Source organism: Scyliorhinus canicula, chromosome 2 (assembly GCF_902713615.1).
Source record: "Scyliorhinus canicula chromosome 2, sScyCan1.1, whole genome shotgun sequence".
NCBI lineage: Eukaryota > Metazoa > Chordata > Chondrichthyes > Carcharhiniformes > Scyliorhinidae > Scyliorhinus > Scyliorhinus canicula.
In genome coordinates, this window is record NC_052147.1 from 272,999,453 (window position 1) to 273,026,169 (window position 26,717).

At 45.7% G+C, this 26,717-nt stretch overlaps 1 protein-coding gene across 1 annotated transcript in view; it reads right to left on the reverse strand.

Moving 5' to 3' along the window:
• LOC119962143 (contactin-associated protein-like 5) overlaps positions 1-26,717 on the reverse strand; it is a 1,043,235-nt gene that overhangs the window by 425,763 nt on the left and 590,755 nt on the right. The window contains exons 12-13 of the mRNA XM_038790068.1: positions 26,047-26,166; positions 9,362-9,565 (exon numbers count right to left, since the gene is read on the reverse strand). Coding sequence (XP_038645996.1) covers positions 9,362-9,565; positions 26,047-26,166 — 324 coding nt within the window. The remainder of the gene's footprint in view (positions 1-9,361; positions 9,566-26,046; positions 26,167-26,717) is intronic.

Below are 26,717 nucleotides of genomic sequence, written 5' to 3' on the forward strand. Positions count from 1 at the left end.
TTCTTTTCATTGTCTAATTTATTTATTTTTATTTTGAAATTCTAGTTGTTTAAGTTTACCTAGGGTTTAAGACATGGCAGGGGATCCCAGACCCGTGTCATGCTCCTCGTGTGCGATGTGGGAGCTCAGGGACACGTCCAATGTCCCTGGCTCCTTCACGTGCAAGAAGTGTGTTCAGTTGCAGCTCTTGTTAGACCGCTTGACGGCTCTGGAGCTGCGGATGGACTCACTTTGGAGCATCCGCGATGCTGAGGAGGTCGTGGATAGCACGTTTAGCGAGTTGGTCACACCGCAGGTGAAGGTTGCTGAGGGAGATAGAAAATGGGTGACCAAAAGAAAGAGCAAGAGTAGGAAGGCAGTGCAGGTGTCCCCTGCGGTCATCTCCCTGCAAAACAGCTATACCGCTTTGGATACTGTTGAGGGAGATGGCTCACCAGGGGAAGGCAGCAGCAGCCAGGTTCATGGCACCGTGGCTGGCTCTGCTGCACAGCAGGGCAGGAAGAAAAATGGCAGGGCTATAGTGATAGGGGACTCGATCGTAAGGGGAATAGACAGGCGGTTCTGTGGACGCAATCGAGACTCCAGGATGGTATGTTGCCTCCCTGGTGCAAGGGTCAAGGATGTCTCGGAGCTGCTGCAGGACATTCTGGGGGGGGGGGGAGGGTGAACAGCCAGCTGTCGTGGTGCACATAGGCACCAACGATATAGGTAAAAAACGGGATGAGGTCCTACAAGCGGAATTCAGGGAGTTAGGAGTTAAACTAAAAAGTAGGACCTCAAAGGTAGTAATCTCAGGATTGCTACCAGTGCCACGAGCTAGTCAGAGTAGGAATGTCAGGATAGATAGGATGAATGCGTGGCTCGAGAGATGGTGCAAGAGGGAGTGATTCAAATTCCTGGGGCATTGGGACCGGTTCTGGGGGAGGTGGGACCAGTACAAACCGGACGGTCTGCACCTGGGCAGGACTGGAACCGATGTCCTAGGGGGGGTGTTTTCTAGTGCTGTTGTGGAGGGTTTAAACTAATGTGGCAGGGGGATGGGAACCGATGTAGGAAGTTGGAAGGTAGTAAAACAGGGACAGAAGCAAAAGGAAGTAAGGGGAAAAGTGCAAGGCAGAGAAGACATAGTCAAAAATCTAAAAGGGCGACAGTACAAGGTACAGTGACTGAGGGGATCGCAGTGAATAGGCCCAGTAATAACAAAAGGAATAAAACTGGAGATGTTAATATTCAAAACAGAGGTAAAAAAACCAACATAAGTGTACTTTACCTGAATGCTCGTAGTATTCGTAATAAAGTAAATGAGTTGATGGCACAAATCATCGTAAATGACTGTGATTTAATGGCCATTACTGAAACATGGTTAAAGGATGGTCACGACTGGGAGTTAAATATCCGAGGGTATCAAACTATTCGGAAGGACAGAGTGGATGGTAAGGGAGGTGGTGTTGCTCTGTTATTTAAGGATGACATCCGGGCAATAGTAAGGGATGACATCGGTACTATGGAGGATAAGGTTGAATCCATTTGGGTGGAAATCAGGAATAGTAAGGCGAAAAAGTCACTGATAGGAGTAGTCTATCGGCCACCAAATAGTAACGATATGGTGGGGCAGGCAATAAACAAAGAAATAACTGATGCATGTAGAAATGGTACAGCAGTTATCATGGGGGATTTTAATCTACATGTCGATTGGTTTAACCAGGTCGGTCAAGGCAACCTCGAGGAGGCGTTTATAGAATGTATCCGCGATAGTTTCCTAGAACAGTATGTAATGGAACCTACAAGGGAACAAGCGGGCCTAGATCTTGTCCTGTGTAATGAGGCAGGATTGATTCATGATCTCATAGTTAGGGATCCTCTCGGAAGGAGCGATCACAATATGGTGGAATTTAAACTACAGATGGAGGGTGAGAAAGTAAAATCAAATACTAGTGTTTTGTGTTTAAACAAAGGAGATTACAAGGGGATGAGAGAAGAACTAGCTAAGGTAGACTGGGAGCTAAGACTTTATGGTGGAACAGTTGAGGAACAGTGGAGAACCTTCCAAGCGATTTTTCACAGTGCTCAGCAAAGGTTTATACCAACAAAAAGGAAGGACGGAAGAAAGAGGGAAAGTCGACCGTGGATATCTAAGGAAATAAGGGAGAGTATCAAATTGAAGGAAAAAGCATATAAAGTGGCAAAGATTGCTGGGAGATTAGAGGACTGGGAAATCTTTAGGGGGCAACAGAAAGCTACTAAAAAAGCTATAAAGAAGAGTAAGATAGAGTATGAGAGTAAACTTGCTCAGAATATAAAAACAGACAGTAAAAGTTTTTACAAATATATAAGACAAAAAAGAGTGGCTAAGGTAAATATTGGTCCTTTAGAGGATGAGAAGGGAGTTTTAATAATGGGAAATGAGGAAATGGCTGAGGAACTGAACAGGTTTTTTGGGTCGGTCTTCACAGTGGAAGACACAAATAACATGCCAGCGACTGATAGAAATGAGGCTATGACAGGTGAGGACCTTGAGAGGATTGTTATCACTAAGGAGGAAGTGAAGGGCAAGCTAATGGGGCTAACGGTAGACAAGTCTCCTGGCCCTGATGGAATGCATCCCAGAGTGCTAAAAGAGATGGCTAGGGAAATTGCAGATGCACTAGTGATAATTTACCGAAATTCACTAGACTCTGGGGTGGTCCCGGTGGATTGGAAATTAGCAAACGTGACGCCACTGTTTAAAAAAGGAGGTAGGCAGAAAGCAGGAAATTATAGGCCAGTGAGCTTAACTTCGGTAGTAGGGAAGATGCTGGAATCCATCATCAAGGAAGAAATTGCGAGGCATCTGGATAGAAATTGTCCCATTGGGCAGACGCAACATGGGTTCGTAAAGGGCAGGTCATGCCGAACTAATTTAGTGGAATTTTTTGAGGACGTTACCAGTGCAGTAGATAACGGGGAGCCGATGGATGTGGTATATCTGGATTTCCAGAAAGCCTTTGACAAGGTGCCACACAAAAGGTTGCTGCATAAGATAAAGATGCATGGCATTAAGGGTAAAGTAGTAGCATGGATAGAAGATTGGTTAATTAATAGAAAGCAAAGAGTTGGGATAAATGGGTGTTTCTCTGGTTGGCAATCAGTAGCTAGTGGTGTCCCTCAGGGATCCGTGTTGGGCCCACAATTGTTCACAATTTACATAGATGATTTGGAGTTGGGGACCAAGGGCAATGTGTCCAAGTTTGCAGATGACACTAAGATGAGTGGTAAAGCGAAAAGTGCAGAGGATACTGGAAGTCTGCAGAGGGATTTGGATAGGTTAAGTGAATGGGCTAGGGTCTGGCAGATGGAATACAATGTTGACAAATGTGAGGTTATCCATTTTGGTAGGAATAACAGCAAACGGGATTATTATTTAAACGATAAAATATTAAAGCATGCCGCTGTTCAGAGAGACTTGGGTGTGCTAGTGCATGAGTCACAGAAGGTTGGTTTACAAGTGCAACAGGTGATTAAGAAGGCAAATGGAATTTTGTCCTTCATTGCTAGAGGGATGGAGTTTAAGACTAGGGAGGTTATGTTGCAATTGTATAAGGTGTTAGTGCGGCCACACCTGGAGTATTGTGTTCAGTTTTGGTCTCCTTACTTGAGAAAGGACGTACTGGCACTGGAGGGTGTGCAGAGGAGATTCACTAGGTTAATCCCAGAGCTGAAGGGGTTGGACTATGAGGAGAGGTTGAGTAGACTGGGACTGTACTCGTTAGAATTTAGAAGGATGAGGGGTATCTTATAGAAACATTTAAAATTATGTAGGGAATAGATAGGATAGATGCGGGCAGGTTGTTTCCACTGGCGGGTGACAGCAGAACTAGGGGACATAGCCTCAAAATAAGGGGAAGTAGATTTAGGACTGAGTTTAGGAGGAACTTCTTCACCCAAAGGGTTGTGAATCTATGGAATTCCTTGCCCAGTGAAGCAGTTGAGGCTCCTTCATTACATGTTTTTAAGGTAAAGATAGATAGTTTTTTGAAGAATAAAGGGATTAAGGGTTATGGTGTTCGGGCCGGAAAGTGGAGCTGAGTCCACAAAAGATCAGCCATGATCTAATTGAATGGCGGAGCAGGCTCGAGGGGCCAGATGGCCTACTCCTGCTCCTAGTTCTTATGTTCTTATGTCATGTGAGATTCATTTCAGGTTGAAGTTATCACTGCATTCTACCAATGATTTTGCTCATTTCCTTTGTTGCATGAGTTACGACGACAACTGCCACCTTGCTCACTTTAGAAAAGTGGAGGAAAGTGGAAAAGTGCATGCAATTGCACACACAGTGACCCCCTGATGTGCAGAACACTCCATTGAGGGATATCTCCTGTGTGAAGAGAGGAAAATAATGAGTGATTGTTGTATGAAACAGTTGTTTTTGAATGGGGCTCTTCACTCAATGTAGGGAAACCGGGATAACTTTTTGTCCTTGTAGAATCCCTTTCTGTTTCCTTAAGGAATTCCTTTGCCTCCATTTGTTCCAGAGCAAGAAAGGGAGGCTAGTAACTTGGTCAACATCCAACAGCCAGAGAGGCTATAAAATCGAAACTCAATGGAGTGCGAAGCTACAGGCAAAGGGATAATGGGTCACATGAGGCCTTTTCCTGGTTTTCATTTAAGTTAATGCAGCATTACTAAATATAGAACCAATTGTGGACTAATATATTTCAGAGGTAGACACTATATTGATTCAGACTGGCATTTATATTTGATTGCTACATATAGCAATTAATGAGCTGTTTGAAAATAGGATCATTGGCTCCAACAATTTATCTGCCCTCGAACTGGTGCCGTTCCCCACATATTGTACAACATTGTCTGAACAAGCAGAATTGAATAAACGTGAATGGAACATCCAATGTGATTCAAACCTGCCCCAGCTTCGCACAGCACCATCGTGGATGAGAGTGTTTTGAAAGGGCGGCTCAGTAGCACAGTGGTTAGCACTATTGCTCCACAGCGCTAGGGGCTCTGGATCGATTCCCGGCTTGGGTCACTGTCTGTGCGGAGTCTGCATGTTCTCCCCGTGTCTGCGTGGGCTTCTTCCGGGTGCTCCGGTTTCCTCCCACAAGTCCTGAAAGACGTGCTTGTTAGGTGAATTGGACTTTCTGAATTCTCCCTCCGTGTTCCCGAACAGGAATGTGGCAAGTAGGGGATTTTCACAGTAACTTCATTGCAGCGTTATTGGAAGCCTACTTCTGACACTAATAAAGATTATTATTATTATTATTAAAGGAACTATTCAATTGGTCTCACATCCCTACTCTTCCCCCATTTCCCGACAATTATCTTCCCATTCAATTGTTTATCTAATTTTCTATTGCAAGTCGCACTGAGTCTGATTCCACCACACTTTCAGTCAGCGCTGTGTGAAAAAACAAATCTCCTCGACGTCCCTCTGGCTCTTTTGCCAATGACCTTAAATCTGTTTGTCTTTGATTACTGGCTCACCCACCAGTGGGAACAATTTCCCCATATTTACTCGATCAAAACCCCTAAATATTTTGAACACCCGTAATAAATCTCCCCAGAGTCTTCTCTGTCACAAAGAGAACAATCCCCTTGTTTGCGATCTCTTCACATAACGTATGTCCCTCATCCCTTATGCAATTGTGGAATGTACAAGATTTCAGGCCACGTTGAGCAGCACCATAAATCACTCCGCTCAAAATCTCAGGAAGTAATATGAGAAAGTTATTCGGAACAGCGCGGACAAAAGCTGGAATCAGCCACTTGTCAAAATTAACTCACAGTTAGCTGAACGCTGACATTGACAGAAACAATTCTGATTCATTCTGTCAATTTTCAGCGATTGTGTTGAAACATAATGGCGGAGTTCTCGCAGCTGAAATCCGCTTTCTGCCCCTACCTCCACCACGTGTATTAGATCTTAACCCCCGGGTTTAAAAGTAACAGGCCTCAACTGGGAAACTTTATTCCCTTCTAACAATTACACAGGGTTTAATGAGACCCTGCTGGTGGGGAGGGGTGTCGTGAAATTCTCTGGGTGGCCCTTTCAGTCACCACTCACCAGGGCAGCACGGTAGCATAGTGGTTAGCACAATTGCTTCACAGCTCCAGGGTCCCAGGTTCGATTCCCGGCTTGGGTCACTGTCTGTGCGGAGTCTGCACGTCCTCCCCGTGTGTGCGTGGGTGCTCCGGTTTCCTCCCACAGTCCAAAGATGAGCAGGTTAAGTGGCTTGGCCATGCAAAATTGCCCTTAGTGTCCAAAATTGCCCTTAGTGTTGGGTGGGATTACTGGGTTATGGGGGTAGGGTGGAGGTGTGGGTTTGGGTAGGGTGCTCTTTCAAAGAGCCGGTGCAGACTCGATGGGCCGAATGGCCTCCTTCTGCACAGTAAATTCTATGATCACTCACCCACCCAGGTCTGTTCACCATTTTTCAGGGGGCAGGTGAGGCCTAGGGTGACACACACCTTCTTTCCCCAATTAATGACTACTTCCCACCGCAGCTCCAAGCCTGAGCCCATCAAGAAAGCTTTATGGAAGGTAGGATAGTTCTGATGCTCAGCAGGTCTTGGGCTGGTGGCTTGTGATTGGGTGGGGGAGCCTCCATTACTGGCTCCTTTTTGAAATCATGCACCCATCCACAAGGTCTGGGCCCCACAGCATTCCCTTCACACCTGGATTTCAAAGCATGACCTCTCCTAGCCTCTCTCCACATCACTCCTGGGCCTCCCCTCCCCACCGCGCCACAAGTCCCTGCACTTATCTCAACCTTGGGGCTCCAGCACTTTTAGTGGATGATTGCTTGCAGTCCCAGCAGCCACCACTACTCCCATTTGCACCGCTGAGACTACATAGCTGACAGCCAATCCAGGTGTGAAGGGAATGCTGTGGGGCCCAGACCTTGTGGATGGGTGCATGATTTCAAAAAGGAGTCCGCTTCCAGCCAATCACTTCTGTGTGTTGGGATCAGGAAAAACATTTCCATGTGGGCTACGCAGAAATGTTTGAAACTATATAGCATCTTTCATGACCCAATTTAAAGCCAATTCTGTCATTTTGGAAGTGACGTAGGAAATGCGGCAGCCAATTTAACAATAATAATAACCTTTCATTGTCACAAGTATGAAGTTACTGTGAAAAGCCCCTAGTCGCCACATTCTGGCGCCTATTCGGGTACACAGAGGGAGAATTCAGAATTCTCAGCTGGTACAAGAATTGAACCCACGCTGCTGGCCTTGTTGTGCATCACAAACCAGCTATCCAACCCAACTGAGCTAAACCAGCCCGACTTGTGCACAGCAAGATCCCACAAACAGTGAGGTGATAATGACCTGATAGTAATGTTGGTTGAGGGATTAGTATTGGCTATGACAAGTCCCGGGGAGTGTCGTGGTATCCTGCTTGTGTTGTAATTCACAACAACTGCCCACTCGGAGTCTCATTAGTTTATTAGTGAATGTTAGAGTCAGGTGACCTCAGACTGACTGGAGGGCAGGGAAGAGAGTAGTTGCTTGTGCTTCTTAATACTGTTATTCATCTGCGGTTTTGTATATAGTTGACCCACAATTAATGTTAATAAATTGTTTATAGTTTGAGCTACAAGTGTTCTTATAATATAAATCAGGCCATCCGACAAGAACATTACAGAGAGAACTCCCATGAAATTGGGATCTGTTACCTCCGTCCGAGAGGGTTAATGGAACAATTGGTACCTTGACCTACACCTTTATGCCAACTGCATGGGAACTTCCTTTGGGGCAGTGGTCTAAACAGGCACATCCTGAGGTCAACTGGAAGTAAATTGACAGTTGCTTTCAAAGAAAGGTAGGATACTAGGGTATAGAAAGAAAATAAAGCTTGAAGTGACTGGTTTTAACTTTCTTTATTCTATAAATTCAACAGAGTGAGATGTGACACCTAATGTGTGACAGATGAATGCCAGACTAAAGAAGTAAGAACAGATTTTCTTCAACTACCGCCCAGTAACTTACTCCAAATGTGAGTTTTCCATGGTGGAAAATAGCAGTGCCCAAAATTCTGATGAACTGCAAATTTCTTTCGATGTTCTCTTGTAATCAAAATCCTTTCTCAAATGGTTCTGCTAAATGTTATCAATCCACTTGATTTTTTTTATTTTGCAATCTTCTGCTACGTCACCCCAAAATGTCCTTTTCCCTTTTGAAAACCGTTTCAGCCTCTTTGCCCGAGGCTAAGTTGGTCGAACTCTCACCTTAGAGTCAGAAAGTGGTAGGTTCAGGTTTCACTCTTGATCACAAAATCCAGACTGATCGACACTCACTGTGAAGGGAGTGCCGCACTGTTGGAAGTGCCCTCTTTCAGATGAAATGTTACACCGAGGTTCCTTGGATGTGAAAGATCGATGGCATTCATCAAGAAGGAAGGGGGCTCCTGTCCAACATTATCCCTCAATCAATTCCATCACAACATCTACCTCGTCATTTATCTCAGGCTATTTTGAGAACATATTCATTTTTTATGGGATGTGGGCTTCGCTGGCTGGGCCAGCATTTATTGCCCATCCTCAATTATACTTGAGAAGGTGGTGATGAGCTGCCTTCTTGAACCGCTGCAGCCCCTGAGATGTAGGTACACCCACAGTGCTGTTAGGGAGTGAGTTCCAGGATATTGAGCCAGCAACAGTGAAGGGACAGCGATATATTTCCAAGTCAGGATGGTGAGTGACTCTAGGTGGTGGGGTTCCCAGGTATCTGCTGCCCTTGGCCTTCTAGAAGGTCGTGGTCGTGGGTTTTGAATTTAGTGGGACTTTGCTGTAGCCATGTTTCTCGGCAAGCGTGGCAACAGCTCAAACTACATTCTTTTTTTTTTTTTATAAATTTAGAATATCCAATTCATTTTTTCCAATTAAGGGGCAATTTAACGTGGCCAATCCACCTAACGTGCACATCTTTGGGTTGTGGGGGTGAAACCCACGCAGACACGGGGAGAATGTGCAAACTCCTCACAGACAGTGACCCAGGGCCGGGATTCGAACCCGGGTCCTCAGCGCCGTAGGCAGCAATGCTAACCACTGTGCCACCGTGCCGCCCTCAAACTACATTCTTGACTTGAAGTGCAAGGTCATGAAAGATGCCACATAAATGCCAGTGCTTCCTTTCTTAACCTCTCCTCTTAACTGTGGGAGTTTTGTATGTGCCACTCTTTGGGGGATGGAGGAATGAATCGGGTTCCAATGGAGGACAACAGCTTGTTGTAACACTGAAAGTCAAAGACCAATTTCACATCAATCCTGGTCCCTCACCAGTAGGGGAGGAGAATTGCATTGCACATTCAAGGCCCTGTTTCAGTTGACTTGGTGCAATTAAAGGCATCAGTGGCTGCACTTACCAGGTGTATTCAGAAGGCGCGAGTTCTTGCAATGGTAGCCAATCTCCTGCTCACAGTGCTCAGCGCTGTTAATCATGGTTTGCAGCTGTTTCACGTTGGCGCTGTAGTTGAAGGACACAATATAAGGCTCGTTGTGATTGGGCAAACCACGTAATTTGGTTTCCTTCGTGTTGTTGTGCTGAATTATCGTCCAGGTTGTATCTTCTGTCAGAATAAGGAGTACAAAACATTAATGGAATGTAACAGCTCATTGTACAGCCTTGAACAAGAGTGGTAAACATAAAAATCAATTGGTGTTTTACCCATTGCGACAATCTATCGTCATTATGATTATATGCTCAGCATTCGAGTGGCCATGCACTGAAATTCAGCTGGTATTTACTTATTTCATACTCTTGCAGCTAGTAAACAAGAATAACTCATTTGCCTTCAGTGCAAGCCCAAGCACTTCCTCCAATTCTGGGCCCTGCTCATTGTAAATCAGAATTCTGTGCAGACTACTAACACTGAATATCAATCAATCCCTCGGTTGCAGAAATGTAGAATTTAATTTACGTTGTATTACATAGTATGTACAGCACACAAACAGATGACACAACCCAACTAGTCTATGGCTACTTTTATGTGCCACACGATTTTTCTCCACGTCACTTCATCTCATTCGATCAACATCTTTTTATTCCTTTCTCCCCATCTTTGTCTAGTATCTCCTTATATGCAGCTATGCTATTTGTCTCAATTATTCCTTGCAGCAGCAAGTTCCTCATTTCAAACCACTCTGAGTAAAGAACTTTCCCTAAATTCCTCTCCAGAAGGGTTCCATGCTCATCCGCACAAGACCGGGACAACATTCAGGCTTTGGTCAATGAGTGGCAAGTAACATTTGTGCCGTGCAAGGGCAATGGAAATCTCCAACAAGAGAGAATCAAACCACCTCCCCACTCATGTTCAATGACATTATCATTGCTGAATCTCCCCCTCACGCTCAGCACCCTGACCAAAAGCTGAACTGGACGAGCCATGTAAATATAGTGGTGGCGTGAGCAGGTCAGAAACTACGAATTCTGTGGCAAGTAGCTGACTCCTAATGTTGTGTGTGTTATAACAATATAAAAAGCACCAATTGTGGGTTTATTTATTAAGACCAAGTACGTGGGCAGATTTATACAGAGGTACAAAGCCTGAAGACATTAGCAGCAGAACGGTCTGCATGTGTTCTGCTTAAACGCAAAAGTGAAACAAAAACTAGACACAATTCCTTTCCAGTGATGTCATGCTCCTATCCCTTAAAGGCATATCACAGCACCCAAAACCTGTCCACAGGTCTACAAGGCACAAGTCAGACATGTGATGGAACAGTGTCCACTTGCCTGGATGAATGCAGTTCCAATAATACCCAAGAAGCTTGACGCCATTCAAGACAAAACAACCCGCTTCCTTGGCACCCCACACACTACCTTCAACATTCACTCCCTCCACTGCCGTGTACAATGGCAACCGTGTGTACAATCGGCAAGATGCACTGCAGAAACCCACCGACCCTCCTCAGACAGCACCTTCCAAACCAGCGACCTCAACCATCAAGAAGAAGGGCATCAGAACACCACCTCCACCACATGGACTGCAACGGTTCGAAAGGCAGTTCACCATCACCTTTCCAAGGGCATTCAGAAATGCACAATAAATGCAATGTCCAAATTCCGGGAAATAATTCTAATTATGAGCGACAATCGTATATTTATGGCTCCCAGTTTTGCATTAAATGTAACCCGCCCCCCACAAGTACAAACATCTTCCCTACATCTGCACTATTGAACTTGTTAATTTTAAGGACATTTACAAGGTCATCCTTCAGCCATCACCTTTTCAGAGTTAAGTGCCCCAGCCAGTTTGGTCTTTCCTGACCGTATAACTTCTCATTTCCTGTATCATGCTCCTAAGTCTCAATAATAATAACAATAATCGCTATTGTCACAAGTAGGCTTCAATGAAGTTACTGTGAAATGCCCCTAGTCTTCTCTAGAACCTCTATATCCCTTTTGAAATATGGAGACCAGAACTGAAAGCATAGGTATGACCTAAACAATATTCTATGTATATATATATTTCCCGTATTCTTTCATGGGATGTGCAGGTTACCTGCGAGGCTAGCATTTGTTGTCCATCCTAATTGCCGTTGAACTGAGTGACTTGCTCAGCCATTTCAGAGGCCGAGCAAGTCACTCAGTTCAGTAGTCAACAATGTTGATGTGGATCTGGAGTCACATGTAGGCCAGACCGGGTAAGGATGGCAGATTTCCTTCTCTAAAGGAGAACCAGATGGGCTTTAATAACAATTGATGACAGTTGTCATGGTGACATTCTGGATTTTATTGATTGAATTCAAAGTCCACCAACTATCGTGATGGGAATTGAAGCCATTTCCCTGCATATCATCCTAGGTCTGTGAATTACTAGCCCAGTGATATTCCCACGACGCCACAGGCTCCCCGTTTGCAATACTCACTCTGCTCTTGAATTCTATTCCTCCAGAAATGAATTCCCGTCAATTGTATTGCCAGACCTCAATTCCAGACCCAGTCCTTTGCTGACCCGCACGCTTTACGCAGTGACTCCATCAAGCTTGGTTAACCCAGGGTGTGGGATATGTTTATTTTTATTCATTCATGGGATCTGGGTATCCCTGGCAAGGCCAGGACTTGCTGCCCATTCCTAATTGCCCTTGAACTGAGAAGCTTAGCTAAGCCATTTCAGAGGGCAGTTGAGAGTCAACTACATTGCTGTGGATCTGAAGTCACAAGTAGGCCAGACCCAAGTAAGGATAGCACATTTCCTCTGCTAAACAGGCATTAGTAAACCAGGTGAGCTTTCGCAACAATCAATGAGAAGTGTCAAGGTCACATTCCAGATTTTGTTAACTGGGTTTAAAATTCCCCCGTCCGCTGTGATGGAATTTGATGAGGTGTCCCCAGAGTATTATTAGGCTGGGCCTCTAGATTACTAGTTTAATAATTCAGAGGAGGCTGGCGGGCAACAAAGATAGATTTAGAACATAGAACATAGAACACTACAGCGCAGTACGGGCCCTTCGGCCCTCGATGTTGCGTCGACCTGTGAAACCATCTGAAGCCTATCTGACCTACACTATTCCATTTTCATCCATATGTCTATCCAGTGACCACTTAAATGCCCTTAAAGTTGGCGAGCCTACTACTGCTGCAGGCAGGATTTATTTACACCATTTACAAAGGTCTGCATAATTAGTCTATCGCTCCCAGTACAATCCTAGCTAGGAGGACTAATCACACCAGGCTCTATTTTGGGCCTGGTTTTAAGTTAGCTCATTTGGTATCTGGCACTTGTTTTCCCCCCACCCGCTTTCACCCTCCCCACCCCCCCCCCCGCCCGCCCGACCTGAAAAGCTCGTACTCTATGAGTCCCAGTGGGGAGACCAATGATGCCTTCCCTTAGGTCCTCGTGGGGGTTATGACGAGTAGCCAAGTGATATTATTACACCCACTGTCATAAATATGCACGGGAAACAATGTGTGATTCAGGTTATTCATGGGCAATTCACAAGGTGTTTTTACCAATGGAGTTTGTTAGTGGAGGAAGATACTATTTGTTTTGTGAAATTACTTTGCTTGGCATGTGTGTCTTCATGCTTCAGCAAATATCTGTCCAACATTCTCATTTTCATTCTCCTAACCCCTAATTTCAATGCATTTGTACATCCACTTTCCTCCTTGATGTCAACGGCGGATCAGTGGGCAGTATTCCCCTTTCTGTGTCAGGAAGATTGAAATCTCACTGCAGAAACTTGAGCACAAAATTCAGGCCAATGCATCAGTGAGTGAGGGAGCACTGCTCTGTGAGGAGAATTGTTCAACCAGAAGCAAATCCTCGCTCCCTGGTGGACAGAAAGCATGCTATGGCACAGGTGGAATGATGGCACAGGGGTTAGCACTACTGACTCACAGCTCCAGGGATCCGAGTTCGATTCTGGTGCTGGGTGACTGTATCATGCTTGCACTTTCTCCCCATGTATGGGTGGGTTTCCACCAGGTGTTCCGGTTTCCTCCCACAATCCAAGGTTGGGTGGATTGGCAAAGCTAAATTGCCACTTGATGTCCAAAGATGTGCAGGTAAGGTTTTAGGGGATAGGGCTGGGTGGGCAGGTGAGTGAGCCTGGGCAGAGTGCTCTTTCGGAGGGTCGGTGCACACTCAATGGGCCAAATGGCCTCTTTTTGTACTGTAGGGATTCTATGGTTTCGAAGAGTGGGCAAATTTTCCTCACTGTCCCGGCCGATATTTATGCTTCAACTAAAATTACTTCAAAATCAATAAGTGCTATCACACGGAGGCAAGGGGACTCACGGCCAGCAGCAGAAGACCTGATGAAAGTGCATGTCACCTCTCTTCAGTGGGTTTTCCGCATTGTGTGCTACTCAGGGAATTGAAATGTCAGCCATGGGTCTTCCTCAGCATCAAGACCCCCAGAGCAGAGGTCCCACTCTCCGAGAGCCACCGGTCAATCGGAGGCCGGAGGAGCAGTTGTCGTTGGATTGCTGGCCAGGGGTGAATGAAGAGTTGATTTGATCGAAATCTTTTTAAATCCTGAGGGATATTGACAAAGCCTTGACAAAGTGGATCAAATGTTTCCTCCTGTCAGAGAACCTAGGACTAAGGCTCACTGTTTAAAAATAAAGGGTTACTCATTTAAGGTGGAAATGAGTAGAAGCTAAACCAGTGCGGCTGGTTTAGCACAGTGGGCTGAGACAGCTGGCTAGTAAAGCAGAACATTCCCATAATGCGGGTTCAATTCCCGTACCAGCCTCCCTGAACAGGTGCTGGAATGTGGCAACTAGGGGCTTTTCACAGTAACTTCATTGAAGCCTACTTGTGACAATAAGTGGTTACTATTATTATATTTACGTTATTCCTCTCAGACGGTTGTGAGTCTCGGGGACTCTCATCCCCAAAAAGCAGTGGAGGCAGCATCTTTGAACATTTTTAAGGCAGAGCTGGATAGATTCTTGATTAACAAAGGGGTGAGAGGTTATGGGGTTAGGCGAGAATGTGGGGCTGAGGTAACAATCAGATGAGCCACGATCTTATTGGAATGGTGGAGCAGGCTCGAGGGGCTGACTGGCCTACTCCAGCTCCTAACCACATGTTTGGGACAGGTCAAAGAGTAGAGTCACTGGTGGGGGGGTTGGATGGTGGTGGGTGGGATGTGGGGTTGGCAGCAAGGGCGGGGGGTGGCTCTCATCAGTAAGTGCTTTCTGCGGTGAAACCACTTAGCCGCATTCATTGTGGTGAGATGCCGTCAATCATAGCAAGAGAGTTTATAAACATTGTGATTAGCATCAAAGCAGGACACTTGAGATGCATTCAAGCGTGAAGTGAAAGATAGATCAACAATCTAGTAGGCGGCTGTCTCTGGAGCAATAAAAGCGTTAATCACGGGCTAATGCAATTAATTGCTGTGTGAAATTTAATAGAGTATGTGCATTTCAAAAGCTGTCAAGGGGTTTGAAGTCCTTTCAAGTGTGCGTGGCTTTTGATGAAGCCTCTGACACTTGTAACAGCTGCTGCTTTAAACACTTTTGTCTGAGGCAGCAGATGTTAAGTGGTCACTTGAGGGCTATTATAGGTGCATGGGCAGGTCTCCCGCTTTGATGCCATGTCAGCTTCGCCATAAAATCACGCCTGCGTCGAGCACCTTTCCATGATATTTTACTCTCCATGCTCCCCCCGGCTCATCCCCGCACCTCAAAACCACTGGCGGAGATGCGTAATATTCTGGCCTATGGCCGGGACTAGGATAGTTCTCTGCAGGGACTCTTCCTTATCATGGTGGGCGACCCACCTCTGCCTGTTCCAACCGAAAAAGAACAGCACCAGAGACTGGCACCTTATCAGGTGAATGTTCTTAATGACTTACAACTTATTTTTGAAAGAAAGAATTGTACCAGCAACAATTTTCTCCATTTGCCTCGCCCAATCGTGGAGCTTTTGTTTTTAACAGCTGGAGAAAGGTCAAGTGAAGAGGCAGGTTTGGCAGCTCCAGAGATGGGACTCACCCACCTTCTTGTAGCTGCGTACCCACAGCTGTGGGCAGAGGGGCGCATAGCTATACCCGACAACAACAACTTGTCGGAAATGTCCCAAAGCGAGTCACCGGAATGTAATCAGTCAAATACTTGACAAAAAAAAAAGAGATAAAAGTGATCAAATATTTTGTTAAAAAGGTAGAGTTAAATAAGCTTCCTCGAGCAGGAAGGGAGAAAGGAAATCATGGATGCAGAAGGGACAGTAATTGGAGAGATGCAGAGATCTTGGAGGACTGGAGGAGTGAGGAAAGGACATGGAAGAATGTGAACAGAAGAAGAAACATTTTATATTATCTGGAGAGAGCTAATGCTGGATGACAAATGGAAAGGAAGTGGGCAGACAGGACTTAATGCACCTTTGGCAACCATGAATGAGTGCAATGGCTCTATTTCCTGGGCAGTTCTTGGCAACCAATGGTTCAAACATAATGTGACAATCATAAGCCTGGATGGCTATTCCGAGGCAGCCAACATTTTATGCTGCATTTCACGCTCGAGCAATCAGCAGGCAGTTTATATGCCGAATGGCCTTATCTGCCAAGATGCTGGTCAACCATACCTTCACTTATTGGCATACCTGACAGCATGGAGTCTGGTATAGCACGTTGCCATATGCTGTAAGGATGCCTGCTGCTAACATACAGTTTGGGGATAGTGCATTCTGTAATGGTTACTGATTAGCTTTGATCTCAGACTTGCTTTACCTTCTTATACACATGCAGCAATGCTAACCCATCAAACTTGTCAAACATTATACAGGACGTCCAGTTCCATTTTGCATTGAGGTCTATGGAAGGGAAATTGAGCAGGTTCATGAAAGGCAGCCAAGTCTATATTGCAAATTACACACTATCATCCTCAGGTACAGTTCCAAGGGTGCCCGATGCTCTCAAATGAATTGCCCAAACGACCATCTGCTATGTGTTCTCAGAGAGTGACGGCCGGCTAAACATATCTTGGAATTGCATTAAAGCTCTGCCTGGTTTTCTCAATGCCCACAGCCCACTTTGATCTACTTCCTAATTGAGTCATCAGACTGAATTCGATCAGTTGACTGGGCACTCCAATGTCAGGGTGAAATGTTGGTCCTAAGCCTCAACTTGTCGGTAGTGGGACTCACTCAATAATTTTGACAGAAGCGGCCTCCTGACTGGCAGTGATTGTTGCTTTCACTGCCAAATAGAACAGTGATACGCACAAATTGAAAAAGAATGTCTTGTGCTCATTAATGGGCTAACAAAGTTCCATGATTATGTGTATGGCCCTCCAACCTTCATTGTGGAGGCTGACCACAGGCCACTGGTCGCCATCATAAAAAAAACCTAAGTGAGAAGCCGCCGAGACTGCAACGAGTGTTTATGAAGTTGCAGCGGTATGATTTTGAGTTGGTGTATGTGCCAGGCAAACGTCTTATCGTGGCTGACATGCTTTCCAGAGCTATCTGCACTGAGGAACCACTCCAGTTGGTTGAGGACGCACAGGTCCACGTAAAGTCAAAGGTCATTAGAGAAGAAATTAAGAAGGACCCAATGTTGCAGAAAGTGATAAATTACATACATGAAGGATGGCCCAAAGGATCATGTTAGAGTTTCTATAATAGTCGTGCAGAATTAAGTGACATTACGGCACTTCTGTTTCTGCTCCGAAATCAGCGGGTTGTGATTCCACAGGCATTGTCATTAAGTTGCATAAAGGGAACTTAGGGATGGAAAAGTGCAAGAGGAAATCCAGGGAGGCAGTCTATTGGCCTGAGATCGATCGTGACATTGAGTTGATGGTGGAGAACTGTGAAACATGCCAAAGATATCAGCGCAAGCAGAACAAGGAACCTATTCAGATCGGCGGGACAGTCACTACTCCATGGCAGAAGGTTGGCATGGACCTTTTCAGTTTCAATGGAAAGGAGTACCTTCTGGCCATTGACTATTTCTCAAACTACAGTTGTCGAATTCAACGGCAAGATGTGTGATCAAGAATGTCAAAAGAAATGTCTGCGCGAAATGGCATTCCGAATTTGATCATGAGCGATAATGGTCCTTGTTTTGGCTGCTATGAATAGACATTACCAGCCCACATTACCCTCAATCAAATGGCAAGGCTGAAAATGGAGTGCAATGTTTGCAAACAACTCCTAAAGAAAGCACTCGACAGTCGTGAGGATACATATCTTGTGCTCCCCAGCAAATGTTCGGCACCGCTAGTCAATGGCCTCTCGCCTGCTCAAATGTTAATGAACAGGCAGCTACGCATGACTCTCATTTTATTAATGAGCCCATGAACCACTCGTTAGCGAGACAACTGACCTCTCAGGAAAAAGAGACAGAAGGGGTTCTGTGATAGGTCTGCCAAAAGACTTCAATCTCTGCAGCTGGAGGTTACGGTTAGAGTAGAAGACGTCAAAGGCAATGGATGGTCTCAACTCTGAGACGGAATAGAAGAGCTTTGCTCAAAGTACAGCGCCTATTTGTGATGCAACCACCCAGAAGAAGCATACATCAGCCCCAAAACACCAGAAGTCCATACGGAACCAACACAACAAGAGGATGATACATCAACACAAGAACAACTTCAAATACAAACGACAAATATTAAAGAGCATAAAGATCCTGTGCCAGTTCAACAGACACTAAGAAGATCTGCAAGAATAAGGCACAAGCCAGAAAGACTGAACTTGAAACGAAACAAAGGATATCTGAACGTGTATATAGTTATGCATATCATGATGAAATGTTAAAAAGTAATTTAATGCTTGTAAATAATTTTCTTTTGCATGACCTCCGACCACTAGTTGGCATTGTAAACCCATCAGGTCACCATGTGATCTTGGAGTTGGCCGTGCTGGGAGGTAAACGTATTTGCAATAGTTCCATGACAGTTATTTAGTGTTAGTTGTTTATTGTTTTATTTCTCCTCGTTATCCTACCAAGCATTTTTTCTGCAATAAATTATTTTAAACTACACATCCTGCAGTTCATCACTCACTTCAGCCAGTGTACAGAACATGACAGTAGTACCTTATCGAATGCCTTCTGGAAATCCAAGTACAGTACATTCACCAGTTCCACTTGACCTACAAAATATGTGACTCCTTCAAAAAACTCCCAGAAATTGGTCAAACATGATTTCCCTTTCACAAAACCATGTTGACTGTGCCTTATTTCTTTGATTGTATTCCAAGTGATCCGCTGTATATCTTCGAGCATTTCCCAACAACAGATGGTCAGCTAACTGGCCTGTACTTTGCTGCTTTCTGTCTCCAGCCCTTTTTGAATAAAGGAGTCACATTTACTATTTCCCAATCTAATGGAACCTTCCTAAAATCCAGGGAATTTTGGAAAATTAAAACCAATCATCTATCTCACTAGCTACTTCTTTTAAGAGCTCAATATGGAGCCCACTGGACATGGGGATTTGTCACAGCTCCAACAATTCGCTCAATACCTCATCGCTGGTGATTATAATTTTCTCAAGTTCCTCCCTCCATTCCATTTTCTAATTTAAAGCTATTTCATGGATGTTATTTGTGTCATCCATCACGAAGATTGATGCAGCATGCCTGTTCAATTCATGTACCATCTCCTTATTTTCCATTATTAATTCCCCAGACTTTTCATCAGACCTACGGTCACTTTGTTAACTCTTCTCTTAGTGAAATATGGTAACTCTTACTGTCCATCTTTATATTTTAGCTAGCTTTCTCTGGTATTCTAATTTTTCCCTCCTTACGAATATTTTGGTTATTCTTTCCTGCATTTTATATTCTATCCAATCTTCTAACCTGCCACACATCCTGGCACAAACATCAGGGGTGGGATTCATTGCGACCGGCGGGGTGGGCCACTCTGGCGCCGAGGAGTGGCGTGAACCACTCCGGCGTCGGGCCGCCCCGAGGGCGCGGAATTCTCCGCACCTTCAGGGGCTAGGCCTGTGCCGAAGTGTTTAGCGCCGCACCAGCCGGCGTGGTAAAGGCTTGGTGCCACGCCAACTGGCACCGAAGGGCCTCCTCCTCCGGTTGGCGCATGGGCGGGAGTGCCAGCGTGTCCTGGGGTCATCCCAGCGCATGCACAGGGGGGGTTCTTCTCCACACCGGCCATGATGGAAGTTGATACAGCCGTTGCGGAGTAAAAGAGTGCCCCCATGGCACAGGCCCGCCCATGGATCAGTGGACCCCGATCGCGGGCCAGGCCCATGCCCCCCCCCCCCCCCACCCCGAGGACTCTGCAGGCCTCCCATGGAGCCAGTTCCCGCCGGTAAAGACCTGTCGTGATTTACGCCGGCGGGACCGGCCAGAAACAGGCAGCCACTCGGACAATCGCGGGCCGGAGAATTGCCGGGGGGGGGGGGGGGAGCGCTGCCAATGGCCCCCGACCAGCGTGGCGCAATTCCCGCCACCGCCAAAACCCCAGCGCCGGAGAATTCAGCAGCCGGTGGGGGCGGGATTCACGCCGCCTTCCCGGCAAAGGCGGGTGGGTCGGAGAATCCCGCCCATGCTTTTTCTTTAAGTTTAATACTATCTTTAATGTTTTTAGATGGTGGTGGGTTCTCCATTGGAACTTGTCTTTCTAATTGAGATGCATCTATTCCGCATATTCTGAACTATCCCTTAAATGCCTGCCACTGTATCTCTATTGACCTATCCCATAAAGTCCTTTGCTAGTTCACTTTAGCTAGCTCAGCTTTCATTATTCCCCTTACTTAAGTTTAAAATACTAGTCTTGGACCCACTTTTCTCTCTCTCAAACTTATTGTAAAATTCAATCAAATGCTGATTACTGCTACCTGGAGGTGCCTTGACTGTGAGGTTATCGATTTCACCTACTCATTTCGCAATACCTGGTATAGCATAGTCTGATCCCTGGTTGGCTCCAGAACATGCCGTTCTAAGAAACTATCCCAAAAAACATTCTACGAATTACTCAGCAAGGCCACCTTTGGCCTAGGGGGGCAACCCCACTCCTGGGGTCTACCTGCCTCGCGAGATCTGTCACAATCCCATGAGACATTGCAATGTAAATCCCGCCCATTGTGGGCGGGATCACGTTTTGGCAAATCCGCACATTACAGCGAGACAGCTCGTCTCAATGTAATAATGCAGTTTCCCGAGGCACCCGAGGTCAAGGTATCTACCTCCTTCATCTCAGAGACCTCAGGCAAATGGCGTTCAGTACTGATCTAGACAAACAGGGACCAGTCGGAACAGCACTCATGGAGGTCTCCCAGGGGATATCAGGCCCCTAGGTGCATGTGCTTTGGTACCCTGGCACTGCTGGTGCCACCTGGGCAGTCTGGCACTGCCAGCCTGGAACCCTGGCAGTGCCAGACTGACACTTTTGCAGTGCCACCTGAGTGCCATCCTGGCACTGCCAAGGTTCCCAGGTGGCATTTCCAGCTGGTAGGGGCACTGCTAGAGTATCAGGTTGGTACTGCCAACATGCCATGCTGGCAATTTTCACAGAGTGGCAATCGGGCAACAGGTTCCCCACCGAGGCCCCCGATCTAACCCATGTTTCTCAGCACTGCGGCTAAACGTGCTCGCTATGGGACTTTGTTTCCATTTAGTTAAATTGCAGCCATTATTTTTGTTACGTGTAGCCTAATCTGCTGATTTATGCTTAGATCTATCCTCTCTATCCCTCCTTGTCATGGTTTGTTTGTCATTTCCCATATTAATGTCTTTCTCTCTTGCCTTGTCTCTATTCTTTGATTTAATACATCTCCCCAAATTTGATCCCTTTCCCCCACTATTTAGTTTAAACCCCACTCCACATTCCTTGTCATGCAACCTGGACATCTTTGGACTGTGGGACCACGCAGACACGGGGATAATGTGAAAACTCCACACAGACAGTAACCCGAGGACGGAATCGAATATGGGCCCCTGGCACTGTGAGGCAGCAGTGCCAACCATTGTGCCATTGTGCTGCCCTTAAAAAATCATAGAATGGTCATGCAGAGAAAGAGGGCATTCGGCCCATCCAGTTGCCCTGTAATTTAAATTGTTTCCCCTCCTGCTTCCTACTCAAATAGAAGTGAACAGGTGTCATAGTCCCAGATGACCATAGACTGCTTTCCCCCTTGAGGGGGAGAGTTGACTGGCGGTGATTTAACCTGAGGATCACCACACCTCAAGCGAGGGGCAAGGTTGATCAGGCGGGATCTTCATGAATAACCTCAGCCTCAAGGGGAATTGAATTTGTGCTGTTGGTCTTGCTCTGAATGACGAACCAGCTGTCTTGCCAACTGAGCTGAACCGGCTCAAGCACAGCACTGCACTTGCCAGCTGTCTCAAACCCATCAAAAGGACTTACTGATCACACAAATGAAATTTTGGCAGGGGTGGGATTTGAACCCAGACTTATGTAGAGACTGGAGCCTAAATCCAGCTTGGCCACACTATCACTCCGCTAATGCAGACTTACTGCAGTGACTGATAGAAATGAGGTTATGACAGGTAATGACCTTGAGAGGATTGTTATCACTAAGGAGGTAGTGATGGGCAAGCTAATGGGGTTAAAGGTAGATAAGTCTCCTGGCCTTGATGGAATGCATCCCAGAGTGCTAAAAGAGATGGCTCGGGAAATTGCAGATGCACTAGTGATAATTTACAAAAATTCACTAGACTCTGGGGGGGGTGCCGGTGGATTGCAAATTAGCAAACGTGACACCACTGTTTAAAAAAAGAGGTAGGCAGAGAGCAGGAAATTATAAGCCAGTGAGCTTAACGTCGGTAGTAGGGAAGATGCTGGAATCTATCATCAAGGAAGAAATAGCGAGGCATCTGGATAGAAATTGTCCCATTGGGCAGACACAGCATGGGTTCATAAAGGGCAGGTCGTGCCTAACTAATTTAGTGGAATTTTTTGAGGACATTACCAGTGCGGTAGATAATGGGGCGCCAATGGATGTGGTATATCTGGATTTCCAGAAAGCTTTTGACAAGGTGCCATACAAAAGGCTGCTGCATCAGATAAAGATGCATGGCATTAAGGGTAAAGTAGTAGCACAGATAGAAGCTTGGTTAATTAATAGAAAGCAAAGAGTGGGGATTAATGGGTGCTTCTCTGGTTGGCGATCAGTAGCTAGTGGTGTCCCTCAGGGATCCGTGTTGGGCCCACAATTGTTCACAATCTAAATAGATGATTTGGAGTTGGGGACCAAGGGCAATGTGTCCAAGTTTGCAGATGACACTAAGATGAGTGGTAAAGTGAAAAGTGCAGAGGATACTGGAAGTCTGCAGAGGGATTTGGATAGGCTAAGTGAATGGGCTAGGGTCTGGCAAATGGAATACAATGTTGACAAATGTGAGGTTATCCATTTTGGTAGGAATAACAGCAAACGGCATTATTATTTAAACAATAAAATATTAAAGCATGCTGCTGTGCAGAGAGACCTGGGTGTGCTAGTGCATGAGTCACAGAAAGTTGGTTTACAGGTGCAACAGGTGATTAAGAAGGCAAATAGAATTTTGTCCTTCATTGCTAGAGGGATGGAGTTTAAGACTAGGGAGGTTATGCTGCAATTGTATAAGGTGTTAGTTTGGCCACACCTGGAGTATTGTGTTCAGTTTTGGTCTCCTTACTTGAGAAAGGACGTACTGGCACTGGAGGGTGTGCAGAGGAGATTCACGAATTTAATCCCAGAGCTGAAGGGGTTGGATTACGAGGAGAGGTTGAGTCGGTTGGGACTGTACTCGTTGGAATTTAGAAGGATAAGGGGTATCTTATAGAAACATTTAAAATTATGAAGGGAATAGATAGGATAGATGCGGGAAGGTTGTTTCCACTGGTGGGTGAAAGCAGAACTAGGGGGCATAGCCTCAAAATAAGGGGAAGTAGATTTAGAACTGAGTTTAGGGGGAACTTCTTCACCCAAAGGGTTGTGAATCTATGGAATTCCTTGCCCAGTGAAGCAGTTGAGGTTCCTTCATTAAATGTTTTTAAGGTAAAGATAGATAGTTTTTTGAAGAAAAAAGAGATTAAGGGTTCTGGTGTTCGGGCTGGAAAGTGGAGCTGAGTCCACAAAAGATCAGCCATGATATCACTGAATGGCGCAGCAGGCTCGAGGGGCCAGATGGCCTACTCCTGCTCCTAGTTCTTATGTTCTTATTATTGCTGTGGATAACAATCATATCGAAAAGTTCATAGAACGCCTACAGAACGCCATTCAGCCCACCGAGTCCATACTGACCCTCCGAAAGAGCACCCTACCTGCCCTCTCCATGTATCCCCACCGTACCTGCACATCTTTGGACTTGGGAGGAACGGGAGCACCCGGAGGAAACCCATGCAGACAAGGGGCGAAAGTGCAAACTCTACACTGTCACGCAAGGCCAGAATTGAAGCCGGGTTCCAGGCGCAGTGAGGCAGCAGTGCTAACCACTTTGCCATCGTGTCATAATCTACAGCCATGACACCATAAGGCCATAAGATATAGGAGCAGAATGAGGCCACTCGGCCCATCGAGTCTGCTCCGCCATTCAATCATGGCTGATATTTTCTCATCCCGATTCTCCTGCCTTCTCCCCATAACCCCCTGATCCCCTTATTAATCAAGAACCTATCTAGCTCTGTGTTAAAGACACTCCGTGATTTGGCCTCCACTGCCTTCTGCGATAAGGAGTTCCATAGATTCACCACTCTCTGGCTGAAGAAGTTCCTCCTCGTCTCTGTTTTAAAGGATCGTCCCTTTAGTTTGAGAGTGTGTCCTCTGCTTCTAGTTTTTCCGACAAGTGGAAACATCCTCTCCACGTCCACTCTATCCAGGCCACGCAGTATCTTGTAAGTTTCAATGAGTCCCCTCTCATCCTCCTAAACTCCAATGAGTACAGACCCAGAGTCCTCAAACGTTCCTCATATGACAAGTTCTTCATTCCAGGAAGCATTCTTGTCAACTTCCTCTGGGTCCTTTCCAAGGCCAGCACATTCTTCCTTCGATATGGGGGCCCAAAACTGCTCACAATACTCCAAATGGGGTCTGACCAGAGCCTTCTACAGCCTCAGGCACATCACCTGACCTGCCATCCCTGTGTGATTTAGTTAATTACTTAATTATTTTATCAGTTTAATTTCTTTTTTTTAAAATTTTACCACTAATTCCTGCATTATTTTAAAGTTTGGCAACAGAATAGACCTTAACTACTCAACAGATACTCACCACAGAGCTAGATTCTTCCCTTGAGGTACACCGATAACCTACTGGTGAAAAAATTAGAAAAAGGAAAGGAGCTCAACACTTCCTCAACACGCCAAACTCTTGGCACCCCGGTGAGATGGCACACCAGTGTTCCGACTCTCTCAACAGAGTAGTTACCAGGAAATGTTTAGAAGCCTTAAAACTGCTTCTAAATCCTAAATAGCTACACGACTCATCATCCCTTTTCCCTCCGAAATGCTCCCCACAATAGGCCGCCCGACTGCACCCCCATTCCGCTCTGGCCACCTGAACATCACACCCTTGATCCCCCGATTACCCAGCTAACCCTTGACCAGCGTCCCCTCATCCCCACTTGTCTCCTGACTTCCAAACGAGCCCATAACTGCCCCCACCCCACCCTGACTGCCCATAACCAGTCCCAACCTATCCTTCGCCACATCTTATAACCCACACCATACCACTTTGCCCCATCCTACCCCTAACGATCCATCCAACGCCCACTTCAGGACCCCCATCTAACCCGCAAATGCCCCCCTCCCTCCTCCCAGCTCAACTTCCCATCCTTCCAATCTGCCTCACACACTGAACTTCTCCCTGGCTTCTCAAAATAGCTGGGTCCTTTCAACTTACTCCATTTACTAATGCCGGAAAAAGGGCATGTGTCTTCCTTTCCACCGACGCTGCTGCCCCACATCGAAGACCTCGGGGACCCACTGCGCGGCATTTTTCTCACCCAGCCCGAGGTAGGTTGGGCAAGAAACATGCAGCCCCAGACGGAGAGGAATAAAAAGGTAAAAGGGAGCGGAGCATCAACCCGACTGTGATTGCCGATTCTCACAAGTTCTGGCCCCTTAGTCCACCTTCCTGTCCCAAGAGGGTTGAAGCCAACTGTCGTCCCCTTGACCAGGGAGCAGTTCGCAAATTATTCATCCATTCTCTGCACAGTGTGCCAAAAACTAAATAAAGCATGAAAATGGAAAGACACATTCCACCCGGGAGAAGATCTGGCAACAATGTCAGTGCAAGGATGCCACAATAAGACAAAATATAACAGGAGGAAAGTACTGTTCCTGGACCCGGGACTTTTGAGGAAATAAACCTTCCCGTCAAAAACCACAAAGAAAACAAACTAGTGCAGGCTAATTGCGTGAGCCCGCAATATGGCTGAATTATCACTTTGAGTGTAACAAATATGGGCAAGTGGAGGATTAATCAATATTTAATTTGGCAAGAATCGTATCTTGTTAACAATTGCTTCACTTACTGCCTCTTCTTGTACCTGAACGAGACATTTCCCAATCTTTTTGTCCTAATGTGTTTTATGGATTCAAGCTATAATTGTGTTTACTGTCATTTCTGCTCTGTTGGCAAGATGTAAATGAACATGCTTAGAAACTTAAAAAAGGACAACCTCACCTGTCATGTTACAATAGACGAGCAAAGGTCCCTGTGGGCCGCTGCCATCTGGATCAATGGAGAAGAAGCCTGATGTATTCCCTGTGTGTTTGTACGTCTCACAGGACTGCCTATATCTGGCTATATATATGTATATGTACAAAAACAAAAATCACAGCATCAGTATTGTACATTTCCATTATCATAATGTCAACAGTTGGTCGAGGTAAAACAGACCTTGAAAAACGTGACAACGAGAATACTTATGACAACAGCATTGGGAAATGCATTAGCTCAGATAAATGGTGATGGGGATGAACACCAAAATCATCTGGGAATAACGTTGCAGAATCTTGAAGGCACAGCAAAAATAAAAGAGAAAAGAGCCACATGCTTAAAATTCATGAGATGCTCTGTTCCTGCTTACTCAGGTGGTTCAGGAGAGCTCATGTACCTTTTGCAGCTTTTTTTTAAGCAACAGGGCACATTTAATGTAAATATGTCACTTTAGGATTATTGATGTGACTATAAATATAGTGCGGGGAGAGGGGAGGTGGAGAAAAGAGTTGAATTTCAATCAGGTATTTACATGGCATGCTTGACTACACAGTGGAAACCCAATCTACAATCTGAAAAAAAATGCAAACTCTTTTTTTTCGTGATTGAATTTATTCAGGGCGAGATGCACGACT